This window comes from Ambystoma mexicanum, chromosome 2q (assembly GCF_040938575.1).
Source record: "Ambystoma mexicanum isolate Mex_15411 chromosome 2q, UKY_AmexF1_1, whole genome shotgun sequence".
Lineage (NCBI taxonomy): Eukaryota > Metazoa > Chordata > Amphibia > Caudata > Ambystomatidae > Ambystoma > Ambystoma mexicanum.
In genome coordinates this window covers 1408624190-1408639768 of record NC_090924.1, presented here as the reverse complement: position 1 = coordinate 1408639768, position 15579 = coordinate 1408624190, and the positions used below count along the sequence as shown (strand labels likewise).

Below are 15579 nucleotides of genomic sequence, written 5' to 3'. Positions count from 1 at the left end.
CTGCTTTCATTCGGTGATGGTAGCAGATATGGTGCGTGCACAAGAAAATAACCTCAATTCTTTGGGTTATGATCTATGCACACTTATAGATGATAAGGAGACAGATAATTTCCTTGAATATAAAGAGCCAACAATAACTCAAAATTTACAAATGGTACAATTGGGTAATAGTAATGTAAAAAATCCTGATCCAGGGTTGGCGCTAATCTCTAGCCTATTTAAAAGGGGCCAAGATTGGTCATGGTTGCAACCGGCATTTAAAACCCTAGAGAAACTTAGTCAGGGGAAGGGATGTTCCTAATAGTCTCAACATTGATGTGATTTCCTGGAATACTTGTGGGGGACTGCATTTGAATACATTTTTGAGAAAAAGGGATAATCGCATTCGCCCCTGCATTTACTTTTTCCAGGAGACTATGATGCTGTCAGATATGGATATAGAAGGTTTCTATACTTTTTCTTCACTAGCATCCAGGGGCCTAGCAGGTAGGCCGAGTGGCGGTCTGATTATTGCAGTCGATCGTAATTTGGGGTTTTATGGCAATGTGATTTTTAAGAGTGATTGGCTTCTGGGTATTGCTCTCTCATCAAAGAATAATGTAGAATCTATTCTCCTTTTGAATTTGTACTGGAATCCCTGAACGGCGACCATTGAAAGCATGGAAGATTTGGAGTTATTTTGGGAGATTGGTTTCAGAAGGGGTATGGAAATCGTATTATTTTGGGAGGTGATTTTAATTTGGCCTGTGCTGAGGGTTCTATGGTCAATGAACGAGGTGTCCTCTCCAGGCTACTCCACCCTAACCTTAAGAGAGGTATATGGTGGGATAACTATCTTGATCAATGGGATTTGGGCCTCTTAGATCATGCTCCAGATTGGAAGCTACCTAAATATACCTGGAAAAGAAGAAGTAACATCTCTAGAATTGACTTCTTCTATGCATCCAATAGTTGGAAGCAAGCATGTGGAAAATTGACGCTCTTGGAAGTCGATTTAGGTGACCATGTTCTACTATGTTTCTCCCTTTCATTACCTAACGTCGGTATTCATATTAATCCTATGTTTTTGGGCATTAAGGCAGAAAATAATGGCAGAAGGATTATATGGAACAGGAAAGTGATTAAGAAATTCAATACTTTAGTCTTGGAGAATTTGCCACGATTATTGCACCAAATCAAAAGGGAAGTAAACGTTGATTCGTGGGGATCCTACTATAATGTAATTATGTCATGGGTTTACAAAATTAGTAGAATAAGTGGGAAGGAAGGGATGAGATGGAAGGGGAGGGTGGCCGATCCTAGAATTCAATGTTCTAAACGTCTTAAATATAGGGATATCAAATCATTGCAGAAATTACCAATCTCTTCTCTTGAATTTCAACGTAAAAAGAAAAAAATTATTCAGAAACATAAAAACTTCATTAAATCCCTAAGAATGGATCAATATCTGGAAGTTCATCAAGTGATGATGAACAACCTCTGTAAGGGTAGAGACGTAAAATTTGGGCAACTATTAATACACTTAGGCCTATTAAAGATCGCCTCGACAGTCCAATTCAAGCAGAGGTGTGGTGTTCCTATTATAAGGAAAAGTTTGCCTTTCCCCCAGCTTTTTCCGGGGAACAGGAATTGGACTAAGGCCCGCGAGTGGAGAGTGTATGTTTGTGGGATATTGAGGATATTAAGTGGGCTATCCACAAACTCAAACCTTCGAGAGCGCCGGGCCCCGATGGCATTCCTCCATTTGTCATTAAGGCGGCTCCGGAGATGTGGGCATCCCTGCTTAAACCCATATTTCATGACATTTTCAAAACCCATATTATGCCTGAATCCTGGTCCCAATGCATTATTGTCCCGATATTTAAAAAAGGGGACGTACATGAACCCCAGAACTATAGACCAATAGCTCTTCAAGATGCGGTGAGCAAGGTTTTTGGTATCTTATTGCTTAGGGACCTTAATAAAGTGATTAGAAGTAAAGTTTGTTTTAGTAAATTTCAGGTTGGCTTTAGAAAAGGCCTGGGAACCGATCTGAATTCAAATATTCTTGCCCATCTTAGATACAGTGCATCAATCTCACATGGGTGAAGTCTTTATGGCATCTTTGGACCTCTCTAGTGCCTTTGACCGGGTCATAAGAGCAAGATTATGGACTCAAATGTTATCAATGAACATTCCTTGTAAGATTGTCCAACTCCTTGCTCTGTTACATAAGAATACTTCTGTTAGGGTGTGCCTTACTAATGAAGGTGCGCTTTCTGATGCTATTATTACTGAAGTGGGGGTTAAACAAGGCTGTTCACTTGCTCCCACGCTCTTCAACCTGTATGTTAGCGATGTGGAGGGCATGTGGCAGGGTCCTTCCATTGCCCCGGTCAGGTTGGGGAGTTTGGTTATCGAGTGGTTGGCCTTTGCCGACGATTTTATACTTTTTGATCGTACCCCTCGAGGTCTTCGTAGGAAGATGGAGATATTCTATCAATACGCAATCCAAAATAATTTTTGCCCCAATGCATCAACATCTAGAATTATTGTATTTACAAAGAAAAGAAATGCTAAACCATATATCTGGAAGATGGGTAATAATCCGGTTGAACAGGTTCAGGTTATAACATATCTGGGTTACAATCTTTCCAATAAGTCCAGTTTGAAGATGTGGAAATTAAGTCTTCTAGAAAAAGTGTCAAAATTGAATACCCAAATGAAATTTCTGAAAATCAGGGTATGTAAATTTTCTATTCTACCTATAAGACGCTTTTATTTGGAAAAATGTGTATCAGTTCTCCTGTACGGCTTGGATATTTGTAACTTAGATATGAGTTCATATCTGAATGTGCTCCAGGGGAAAATGTGGAAAGAAGTAATGGGCCGGTCAATGGCAATTCCGAACGCTATTATCCGTCATGAGCTATGCCTTATCTCGCTCAAAGCCAGATATTTGTGGAGACAACTTTCCTCATATAGAAAGATGAATGATCCACCGGTAAACACCCTATATGAGTCGCTGAATAAGGTGATCAAGTCAAGGTCAGTAAAATCTATTAGAGGATTTAGTGATAAAATGAATCTCCTACTTGATTCCCTGGGTCTCTGTCTAGAGGATTTGGTTCAGCGTCCTGGACTAGTTAAGAGACTGTTATTTAGGGCTGATTGGGTGGAAACAGTAAATGGTGTAGAGTCCCATTCAACTTATAAAGAATATGCTAACTTTGGGCATGCAAGGGAATGTATTCCTCTTTATTTACAGAAATGTTCCTGTCAGAAGGTGAGAGGTACATATATGCGCTTTAGGCTTAATCAGATGCCGACTTTAGAAAGAATGCACCATTGGGCACATAAAGGAAAGGTGTGTATGCAAGAGCAAATTAATCTTACATGTCGGTTTTGTGGAGATTCTGATGAGGTAGAAACCTTAAAGCACCTTGTTTTAACTTGCACCCATTTTTATCATAAACAAGTTCTCTATCTTAAAGATAGATTTAATAGAGAGCTTGAAATGTCTATCCACTTGTTTTGGAGTCGCTGTATGTGGGGTGTAAATATTTCTCTAATTCTTGCATTGAATTTGCTGTTGCAAAATATTATGGAAGAATTGGAGGATAAAAACAAAGAATGTAATATGTAATGCTTCTATAATGGAATACGTTAACTGTAATATTATGGCTAAGGATGGAAAATCTTTAAATTAAACTGGATGTGATTTCTTTTGTTGTGATTTGTAATTTGATGAAATTTTCTTTTTATCTGTATGGCATTTTAATATTGTAGGGCTTTGAAATAGAGTATTTGCGTTTATATAAATGAATTGCTGTTTTTGTATGTTAAATGTTGTATAAGGTTTTCTGTAAACTATTAATACAATAAAAAAATAAATTTTAAAAAAAGGTAGAATTGCTTTAAGAACAAAGAGCTGAAAGTGGGACTTCTTGGCAATGTCCTGAGTGTGAGGGAGGGAGGAAGGAGGGGAGTCTAAGATGACTCCAAGGTTTCTGGCTCTAGAAGAGGGAGCAGGGGGAGAGCCCATGGAGGAAGGCCAGAGTGAAGGGAAGAAGTCGGTGGCAGGGGTCACAATGGGAAGCATCTCTGTTTTGCTGGAGACAGATCACTGGAAGTGCACCAGGCCTGGATCACAGAAAGGCAGTCAGGCATAGGGGAAGGTTCAAGAGGATCAGTAGGAAGTTTTATGAAGTTTTGTGTCATCAGTATAACACTGGAAGTTGGAGATGAAGAGTGCCAGCTGAGTGAAGTAGATGTTAAAGAGCCAAGGCAAGAGGATAGATCCCTGGGGACAACACACGTGGATAAGTAGGAGAGAAGGTGCCCAGGATGATGAGATGAGCGGTCAATAAGGAAGGAGGTCAGCCGGTCCAGTGCCCCCTCCGAGATACCAAGAGTGTTGTGAAGCCTCTGTATGAGGATGGAGTGGTTGACTGTGTCAAATGCAGAAGAGATCAAGAAAGATGAGGACATCTGGGGAGTTGGAATCCAGGGAGGCAAGCAATTCTTCATGGCTGTTCAGAAGAGCAGTTTCCGTGCCTCTGGATGCTCAGAATCCAGATTGATGGTGGTGGAGACCACCAACTAGTTCAGTGAGAGAGTTGGGACAGGGCCAACTTCTCCCGCAGTTTCCCCAGGAATAGGGTGATGGGGATAGAGCAATAGTTGGCTGGACATGTAGGGCCTGTTGACTTTTTTTTTTAAGGAGGGAGCGCACAAGGGAATGCTTGAGGGAGAAGGATAAGGAACCAGTAGCAACTGAGTGATTACAGAGATCAGCAAGTGTTTAATGTTTGATATGAATTTCAATTAAGGATTTGTGTACGGTTCGATTGTCGAGCCAAATCACAATAAGCAAAAGAAAAAATTCTGGTAATAATATTCCTACTCCTACACTTTCTCGTCCCAGTACTTGAGTCCCACCTCTCCTTGCCGACCTGGCTGAATGACAAATTGAATTGTTTTAGGTAAAACTGAGATGGTCAGGTCGGAGGTGGGGTTTTATCCCCATGGGAGGGGCGGGGTACGGACCCAAGGAAAAAATAAATAGGAGGGATTCCTGGGTGAGGTAAGACACCCCATATGCGAGTACTGAGACGAGGAAGAGGAGTAGTGCATGGAATGGTTCGAGTGCATGGAACGGATGGAGTGCAGCGAATGCTTGAAGCATGAAGGCGCTCGATCTCAAGCACCTACTGAAAACCACCATATCACATCACCACGCTTACTCTCTTCTTTACACCACCACTCAACTAGAAGACAGCGATACTATGACACATTCGGTATAGCTGTTCTCATACCAACACCAGGCACATACTCCCCATCATCCTAACGAAACACAGCTGGCTGCACACCCGCCACCCTAGGCGATCTCCTCAGGCCTCACGCAGCCAGAGCCAGTCTGGTATCACTCTGCCAGAACGAACACATACTCCTTATCTCCAAACCACCACACCTACCGCTAAGAAGCAGCTATCATACTAGTTCCACACCTGCTGCACACATATCCGGTGCACATACACACCTTATGACTCTCTCACTACTGACTTGAACTACGGTTCCCGAGGGCGTTCAACCTGCCAGCGCCTTGAGATCATACCAATGGTACATAAGGTGCTATATAAATGCAAAGTAACATAACATAACTAGGATTAATGAAGATAACAGTAAGTAACCCCACATTAGTCCCCATGGACTTTTCGTGGATCACCCACACCTGATTTAAATTGCCTTGGAGTCAAACGTAGGTGTGGTAAGGGGCAAAGGGGGGCTGGGGTCAACAGTTCTATGAAAAATAGTTCCAAGATACTATTGTAAAGGATTGTTCAATGGACCAGGTGCAGGTTTAGTAAAGTGTGATCAACAAAATGTCAGTTCAAACAAAAAAAAGGCAGTTAACAGCTCAGGGGGAATCTTAAGCTATCATATAATTTATTTCATGTTCGTCCTCTTCTGGTGTACGAGAGTAAATTAAAATGTCCAATGAACTCGTCTCTAAACGAAACGTTTCATTGGCAGGAGTGAATGAGGGGCGGGAGGCACTGCTTGTGGACTTTATAACGCTGCCTAACCTCGTCATCCCAAAGGAGAGAAACCGTCAACCAACAGCCATTTGTAGGGACCAAAAACTGCTTTTCCTCCGTTCTCCTCCCCAATGACGCGCTCATTTGGAGCGTGTAACCAGCCTTGGGACAATTACATCCGCACCAACACCTGGGAAACGCCTACAAAAAGTCACACTAAGACGCCCTCCCTCCCCGATCCAAAGGGTTAAATATTGACCTTCACACCGTCACCTCAACTGGTTGAGATGTTTTGACAAAAAAAAAGTTGATCAACCATGGTGCCTCGGACACAGTTCCTCGTCATATATCTTTCCTGGTGAGTTATGGGGTTGCAAGCCCGGCGGCCAGCGCCGAGAACCCGTGTGTCGTCCACGTCGGGGCCACTCCTGAGCCGCCATGATTGCACACGCTGCACAGGCTTTGGGCGGGAAACTGCCGCCATTTTGGAGACGTACTTTTCACACCGACTGCCTCAGCCCAACGCCCAATTATACCCGGCGACAGCTTATATTATCTCATTAAAATGGAGTCTTGCCCAAGAGGGAGGGGTTGGCAGGAATGCACAGAGACTCCGAGTACCAGGGAACTTCACCATTATAGATACAGCGACACCTTATTTGGCAGCCCGCGTACACGCCCATGCGCAAGCCCATTTACCGACATGCATATTGGCCCATTTTTAACTAATCACGTTCCGAGTTTGTTTTCGCCAGCATAAAATATACATCTTTGTTTTTGTGAAAATAATAAAAATAAGTTATAAAATATACATATATATATATATACACATCGGTCCAAAATGCGATAAAGACACGGTCGTTTTGATTTTCATTTCGATTGCGACTACCTGGAAAAACTCTATCACCGTTTAAACAAGTTTCTTCACACCACACAAATAACTTTACAATGGATGAAATTCGGTCATCTTCGTTAAAATTGAAATGTTAATTAGCTGTTGATTACATAATTCAAAAACAATTTTGTAAGGCACAACAGGAGGATGAATTATGCTTAATTGCAGGCCCTGTCGTGCGGTCTACTCTCCAGCCCTCCTTTAAGCACAGATACATCCACACATTCGACATTTATCAAGGTGCGAAAAATAAGCGCTTTTCCCGCGGAGCGGAAAGTACGTCACGGGGCGCGCGCGCGCGCTAGGCAAGCCGCCCTGCTCCAACCCTCCCTTGCGCAGCCGGCGCTACTACTCACCATCGTGAAATTCAACTGGAACCCGCAACAACTTTAAATACAACAAATAACGAGAAACAACATAAACTAAACCAAAACGGAACAAACAAAACTGTTGCCGGTGGCCGGCTCCTCCAAGCCCCCCTGCGCGCCACCTACTGGGCGCGCCCGAAGGCTCCTCCCCTTTCTAACTGCGGACGGGCGAGTCCATTAGTAGGGGAGTCCTGGCTTCAAACGTGGGCTCAAGCTGGTGTTCAGCCAGCGGGCAGTCCAAGTTAGGCCTCACCGCGGACCTTAGGTGAGGGGTCCGAGAAGTGGAAACCATGACCCATCCGCAGGGGTTCTCCGCGTGCCACACCCTTGCCCGGTCGCCATGGTAGAAAGGGTTTGGTGGCCTCCCAGCCCCACCCCAGGCACTACTTTATAGCTGCAAGGTGGGCACAACATGTTAACAGAAAGGGACCGAAAGAAGTAGGGCCCCGAGGCAATGCACGGAAAGAAGGCATTGACCAGAACCCGCGATGCCAACCAACACCTTCTGGTAGATCCAATAAAGTGACAAAATACAACATTCACTTTATACTTTTGGTGCGACCCCACGAATAAACCTATTTCTGAACATGCCGCGTGTTTCTTCCAGCATTTCTACATTTAGTCCATGTCTGTGGCCTTATACATTTCCTACCGAGTGTTATAGGAGTAACAGCGTCATTTTATAATATCGTGGCCATATTTTCAGAACCAATGAAGAGTAGCATTTTGTAAAAAGAATGAAAAGTACTTAAAAAGGCCATCAAAGTTAAAGCGCTGAAACACCGACCAGTATGGCAAAAACATGCCCGGCCCTAGAACGACTTTTCTAAGGCAGTTTTCTTTTAGGGCAAGGCCTCTCTACAAATGGCTAACCCGCCCCCCCACTATCATGAGTGGGGTTTAAGATTCTGTTTAAGACATCGGTGAGAGCTATGCAATATTCTTTTATCCACTCTTCCAGTAGCCAAGAAAATCTAAATTTAAGAGAAGAATATCTTTTGTAGAGTATTAGCAGTTTAAAAGAACGTGAAACTGGTGCTTCCAAAGAACCAGGGCCATGACCCCAGAACAACCCACCCCCCTAGGCCCCGTTCCATTTAATGAAACTTGAACACTGTGCTTCAAGCAGGATGAGAAAGTCGAAATGTGCAAATATCCAGTATAAAGACCAAGAGGTGCATTTGAGTGTCTTTATATCACGTCTGCCATAACTAATTAAGTGAAGAGAAAAAAAACTAAAAAACAAGTGTTGTCAGAGGGAGGAACAGGTTATAGTAGAAGTCTTATTAGCTTGACCTCTCAACATGTAATGACTGAGGACTGTAGCAAGATCAGAATCTTTTGTAAGGCCATAAGGAACTCCATTCTCATGCCTTTATGTTCTCAACAACGTTCAGCATTATACAAAGTCTTTCCTTGACTAAGTCACTCGCGACACAGGCTTGGCAGTCACAAAAATGACTTACTGGAGTATGACCGAGGGTACAACGTACAGCGATGCCCAGGCAAATAATCCACCAAACTTCCAAGATTCTCCAAGCACACTGTCGTGTCCAGGCAGGACACGGATAACTAACTGTTCAAAGGCAGAGCCAGTGAGGAGAGAGTTAGCGGGCATGCGCAGGACAGGAACTGCCATTACACGGCAGTGTGTAAGAGGAAGCGTTTCCCTCAACCTGTGTGTGTGCTTTATTGGCGCACCTTTCTCATGCTGCATGCACAGCTCCAAACCCCTGTGCCCAGCAAGCCAAGGGGGCACAATAACTGGTGACGAGGGTAGGATTTGAACTCTGCTTTGCCACCAAGTGTTTCCAGTGATCTCTGCACAGTGAGATATTACATTTCCACTTGTAATCCTTGACAAAATGACTGAAGAAGCTGCCTGTGAACGTGATACCACCAGAGATGAGACATTTGATGATGAAGGGCACGTCGCATTTCGCAGCCTAGGCCCATTTGATATGGGGGACAAGCAAGCTTTCGGGCAGAGATGGGAACGATGGATCAGGAGATTTGAAAGCCGCATGACTGCACATGATGAGAGCGCTCCAGATAAATTTGCCAGGAGTCTGCTTCTTAATCTGGTAGGAGATGAAGTCGAAGACCTCATCCCCACTTTCCCGCCTGAGGAGGTAAAGACATACAGGGGACTGAAGGAAGCATTAAGCACATACTTTGACCCCTAGAAAAATATCGACCATAAGAGGCACATGTTTAATACGGCCAGTCAAATGAATGGGGAGTCAATGGACGTTTTTGAGACTAGGCTGCGCAAGCTCGTAGCCCATTGCAAATTTCACAAGTTTACAAATGAAGAAGCTATCAGATTACGAATTATAGGAGGATGCTTCTCATCAACATTCAGGAAGAAGGTGCTCTGTGAACCTCTCCCTCTTGCCATCATCCTGCAAATGGCGCGAACAGAAGTGAGAGCGGATACCCAAGCAGCACAAATAGAGACTGGAAAGGGTTCAGTGAGAGAACAAGCATAACAAATCAGGCAAGACGGAAGGAGTATGATGAAGGAGTATGACAGGTGTAAATCCACCTGTACGAGATATGGAACCATAGGAAAATGTTACTGGTGTGGTTTACCATGCCTGCATGATGAAGGGGTGAAGTGTCCTGCATTTGGAAAGAGATGTGCTAATTGTGGGAGAGAAAATCACATGGCAAGGGTGTGTAACACGCCACCAAATTGCATGCAAGGAAGTAGCAGCCCAAGCAGGAGACCTGAATCGAACATGCACATGTCAGGGCCAAGAAGGGATGTGGATGCGAGAAGAAACTTGGTGAGTCATGTCTGACAAGTAACAGGCCGGACCCCATCGCCCACACCTTCTCAAGAAAGAAGGCAACAAGACTATGCATACATGATGACAGATGTGGTGACTGCCCCAGAAGTAGACATCGACATCAAAGTGGGACAGCATCCGTCCAAGTTCGTTATCGACACTGGAACCACGTTAAACATCATGTGCATATATCTGAATTCCGCAAGATGGCACACCCACCCACGTTGACACCATCCGTGCTCAAAGTGTTTCAGTGGGCTGCAAAAGCACCCGTTGGAAAACACAGAAAGTTCACAATGGAGCTAAGCTATAAAGGGCGAGTCGCCTTGGCGGATCTACATGTTCTTCAAGGAAAATACCAGAAAGCTATCTTCTGGGGAGACCCATGGCCGTAGAAAGGGTAATTGCCACTGTAACATATGCTATGAGACATGAGGGGCCAATCTGAAGAAGGCTTCCTATAACTGACTTGTAAATACATTTATAATTGTCTACTCAAGAAACCTTGTGTTAGATTTTATTTGGACACTTGTCACTGTGAATCTCTGTGTAACTCCCCTACAGCTCACATTGACCCCTCTTGAGATAAGCCTGACTACTCGACTACACTACCAACCTGTGTAGTACAGGCTTATACCAAAGGTTGTGTTCCTATTGCCAGGAGGTCAAGGTTGTTGTAGTGCACCCAAAGGGTACTGCATACATTCTTGCCTAACAGACTGTATCAGGAAAGCGGAGGTGATGGGCTGCATCTTCTATTTCTGCAACGGCAGGAGACTCTGGTAAGATTCTGACTAGGAATTTTTCATTCAGCGCTAGCCTGCATACTAGATTTGTGCCACTAGACTTTTTGCAACGTGCATAACTCTGCACAGGCAGCGCCAATGTGGAGTCAGTCAGGCTAGGACTGAGGCAACTTACTGCACAGGGACTGGTGCACGCTGGGGCGCTATTCCCTAATAACATAGCCAGGTGGGGATCTCTGGGACATTAAGGTTAGCACTACCTTCAGGCCTCAGTGTTGCTTTCTGTATCCGGCGGCGTACTACTGTGCAATAAGCCCCATAAGTGATGTAGGTGGGAGCACTGCCTATTTGCCGTTGCCCTAGTGGCAAGAATAATGCTAATATCAGTGTAGGAATTTTGGCAGAGGACAGTGGCACAGCAGTGGGGTATTTGTTGGCACATTAGCAACAACAGACTATCACTGCTGGGGGAACTACATCTGATTATCAACATACGCCAACCTAGTGGAATCTAATATTGAGACTATTTCATAGGGAGTGGCGGCACGTAATAGCATACGCCTTCAGTCCAATACATAGAAGAGCTGCAGCATGGCATGAACTATGTATGTGGAAACATTAGCACACTGCCTCTGTGCATGGATGTAGTAGTACTCCCAACCCCTACAGGTTCACTCTGGTTGGTATAATCTGTCATATGCTGAGGGGAAAGAAAAAAAAAACATCATTCACCGCCCCCCAGGAACTTGAAGGGTAAACACAATCCGTTGCAGAAGATCTGCGGAGCAACAGGCTTAGAGACAGTCTATACATGTCCAGTGGCGTGACCTACTGAGCTCCATAGTATTGACTCCCCAGAAGAGGAAATGGCAGCGGCTAAAGATGATTTCGCTCAAGTTTTCAAGCATTTCAAGATACATTTTCAGCCACTTTCCAAGCTAAGTTTACGTCCTTTTCAACGGAAATAAAACAATCGTTAACAGACTTTGGTTAAGACATTGCTACCCTCGGTGAGCGGGTTGAGGTCAACGAACAGGCAATACAAGCTCTGTCACAAGAAAGCAAATTGATTGACATTGCATTAGAGGAACTGGCCAGGGCAACACGAAACCTGGAACTGCAATATGAAGATCTGGAGAATAGGTCCCGTCGCTCAAATATTAGGGTGCGAAATCTACCCGAAACGGTCGTGGACTCACAGCTAAAAGATGCAATAACCCAGATTTTTGCGGACTTGCTCTCGGTCGAAGAGAATACACTAATATCTATTGACCATCTACATAGGTCGGGCCCAAAGAGAAGTGATCCAGGGGCTCACCAACGCAATGTCTTGTCTCTGTGTACCTCATATCAACAAAAGGAACAGATTCTAGGAACAGCCTGTGAACACACTACGATTACCTATAATGGAATGGAAATTCAGCTTTTTCAGGATTTGTTGCAAATCACTCTCCAGAAAAGGTGCGAAATGCAACCGGTTATTAGAGCTCTACTGGAGTGGGGAATTAAGTATAGATGGAAATTTCCATTTGGCATTCCCTACTCTTTTGAGGGCATGCAACGCAGGGTCACATCTCGAGAGGCAGGAATGGCTTTGCTGCATATTGATGACGAGGGGAAGGTGTAACGGCTTCAGATGTGGGTCGCACTTCCCAACAATCGAAACCATGGGAATGGTCGGTAGTGTTGCGCCGTGCAAGGAGGCAGAATCAGCAGCAAAAGGAAGATTGGAAGGCCTGTTTCAGAGGCCCAACTCCCAAAGAAACTGATTACGGGGAAATTGATGCAAGACTAGAAAGCCTATGGATTTGATGAAGCCCTAATAGCATATGAAGATGGAGGATGAGACGAGTTGTTCGTGCAGGGGTTTCTTTTTGGAATTATCTGTCATAGTACAGATGGGGTTTTTAGGATACCCCACACGTTGTCCTGGGGGATTGGATGGTTCATGGCCAGGGCCAGGTGCCTCGGATTTTGTTAGGAACTGTCGCTCACACCAGGAGACTTTAGAAGGGGGTTGTTTGTGACAAGTTGGGGTTAGGGGGTGTAACGGGAGGGGGGAAGCAGGAGGTTTGGGGGTCAGAGGGAGGCTGCATGGTATTTTTGGATTAAATACGAGAATATGTTTGAATTTGCGGTATCCAAGCTAAATTAAACCAAATGCAGTCAAGTGGGTCAATTTAAGTGAACATTAGGGGCTTGAACGAAGTGTAGGAAGCTGGATGCTCTTTTGGGGCGTCACCAACTGGATCTGGTGACACTCCAAGAGACGCATATATGTCTGTGGGACAAGCACAAACTACATCTTCGTCGGCACCCTCTGGTGATACAGGCAAACGCAAAGGCAAAAGTAGCGGGTGTGCTGTTGGCTTTGAAACCTGGCCCCCAGCTTAAAATATTGTAAACGCATGTTCAAAAAGAGGGACGGTATGTGTTTGCTATTCTGGAAATAGGCCTCAAAAAAGTTACGGTGGCGTCGACATATGTTCCAAATACAGGCCAAGAGTGCTTTTTGAAATCAGTAATTACCCAGGTGGAAACGTTTTGTGAGGGGGACATTATACTATTAGGAGATATTAATATAGCTTGGGACCCCTTTCAGGACCGGAGTGCTGTCTCTGCACTCAACGTTCGTTTTCCCGCATTCGTTGTGTGTGGCTTTCCAACACTCTTATGGGCGGGGTCACATTCATGACCTGCCATCCTATTGCGCTCTCTGATAATGCACCACTGACAATACAGATACAAATAGAAGGGATGACCCAACGAGAATGGGCATGGCGATTTCCGTCAGAGGTGGTTCAGGATCGAGTGGTTAGGGGGAACATTGAGGCGAAGATAGTAGAATACTTTGATATTAATACATCTGATGTTTCGGCTAATTCGGTGTGGGACGCCTTCAAGGATTTTATTTGTGGCTCTCTCATTGCAGCGGTGGCAATTAAAAGGTGACAGAGGGGAGACCACTAGGGGGCTCGGATGGCAATGGCTGCCTGAAACACAGCTACCCATACCAGGATAAAAAAGAGATGAAAAACGAGCGCTTTCGCAAACTTAAATCAGTGGAAATGTGACATTACGGTTGCTGGAAGAAGCAGAGAGCACAGCAACCCAAAATCGGAGCGGATAATCCTCACCATCCAGCCTGGGAGGTGTGGGCAAGTGAACCGCAGGTGCGAAAAGCAAAGCAAGTGGGGGAGATACACAGCCGCCAGCAGTGAGGCCACGGCTGAGAGGAGCGCACCCCACAACAAACGAGAGGTGAAAAGGGTCCCCTGATCTACAAAAACTGCACCAGAGCGAAGAAGAGAGTGTGAGAGACCCCGCAAGAGTGAAAAGCCGACCTCCTCCGCACGCCGGATCGAGCTGGCAATACCCAAGGCTCTCCTGCGCGGGAGGAGCACCACCAAAGACGTCAGGCGAGAGACAAAGCAGCCCAGAATGATCGGACCACATGGACCAGCCCAAAAACCAGCAGAGGTGAGGCAGAAAAGGACTGGGCACAAGCGGCAGCGAACAGAAGATGAGACTGTACCGGGCACCGGCCGGGAAGGGCAGCAGTAGGAGGAGGGATCGAGCGCTCGCCCTGGTCCCGGGGCCCCCCACCTGCAGCGAGAGCCGACCAAAAGGGATCTAGACAGCGGGTGGCGCTAGAGGGGGGGTGAGTCCAAAACGCGACCCCCCCTACTCAGCCACAGCACCAGCGCAACTTCGCCTAAGAGGGACACAATTCACTTGGGGGAGCAGGGCCACTGAGCCAAAGGCACCCCAAGATGAAGGAGAAAAAAAGTAGAGGAAAAATAAAAATAAAATAAACCCTGAAGGTGCTAGATGTGCTCCTGAAAGGGCTAAGTAGGACTAAGACACCCTAGGCCTGAGAACGCAGTTAGCCCACGCTACATAAGAGGCACCCAAACTGCAAGGAATAAAGGGGAATAAAAGAGCAACCCAGAAATCGTTGCAATTGTCTCCCAAAACCCATACCACTAGAGTAGGACCACGGGGGACCCTGAGGAGGAGGTGTGACGGAAACTGAAGCTCTCACCACAAGTGCCACGCACCCCCCAGCCCAACAACAAGGTCTCGAGACAAGCACAAGGCAGGACCAAAAACTAGCCCCCAAAACAAAGCAAAAAGACCAGAAAGAGTGGTGCTCCGCAGAAAGGAAGGACCCAAAGGACCCAGGCACCAGAGAGCCCCCTCAGGGACACACCAAGCCCCCATACGCCCCAGGGGCAGAAGAGACACCACAACTGCCAATACTCCAGAGCAGACGCACTGCCAAAAAGCAGGAGCCCAACAGGGACAAAATAAGCCCCTGCAGGTGACAAGATAGAGAGGCAAGAAGGGGAAAAGGAGCCGACAAAGGGACCTCACACCAAAGGCTTAGAGGCGCTGCAACGATTTAGGAGAGAAGAGTCCCCTTAAGCTGGGAAATCCCCCACACTAGGCCCCATTGTGAACAACGCCTCAATTAAAGAAGACATAGCGGAAGTGATGGCAGAGATAAGAGCACTGCAAACCGATATCCAGACGTCCACAACCGAGCTAGGTGGAAAGGTGGAAAACATTGAAGGAAAATTTGAAAACCTAGAACACGATCAGGTCAACTCAGACCTAATGGAAATGAAACTAAATGCTAGAATGTGGGACATTGGGCTAAGGGAGGAAGAGCTCACACCAAAAGTGGACAATCTTGAAAACAGAGAAAGAAGGTCCAACATAAGGATAGTGGGACTGGAAGAGGCAGACGGT

The 15579-nt window shown here is 45.5% G+C and overlaps 1 protein-coding gene across 2 annotated transcripts in view; it reads right to left on the bottom strand.

Annotated features, from left to right (window-relative positions):
• DAZL (deleted in azoospermia like) overlaps positions 1-7647 on the bottom strand; it is an 890646-nt gene extending 882999 nt beyond the window's left edge. Inside the window, exon 1 of one of the 2 annotated variants that reach the window (XM_069646760.1) lies at positions 7272-7647. In XM_069646760.1, the coding sequence (XP_069502861.1) occupies positions 7272-7274 (3 nt within the window). In that variant the 5' untranslated portion in view covers positions 7275-7647. Of the gene's footprint in view, positions 1-6279; positions 6493-7271 lie in introns of those variants that run through there. The other variant, XM_069646761.1, reaches the window with a different exon arrangement.
• Positions 7648-15579: the final 7932 nt, after the last annotated feature.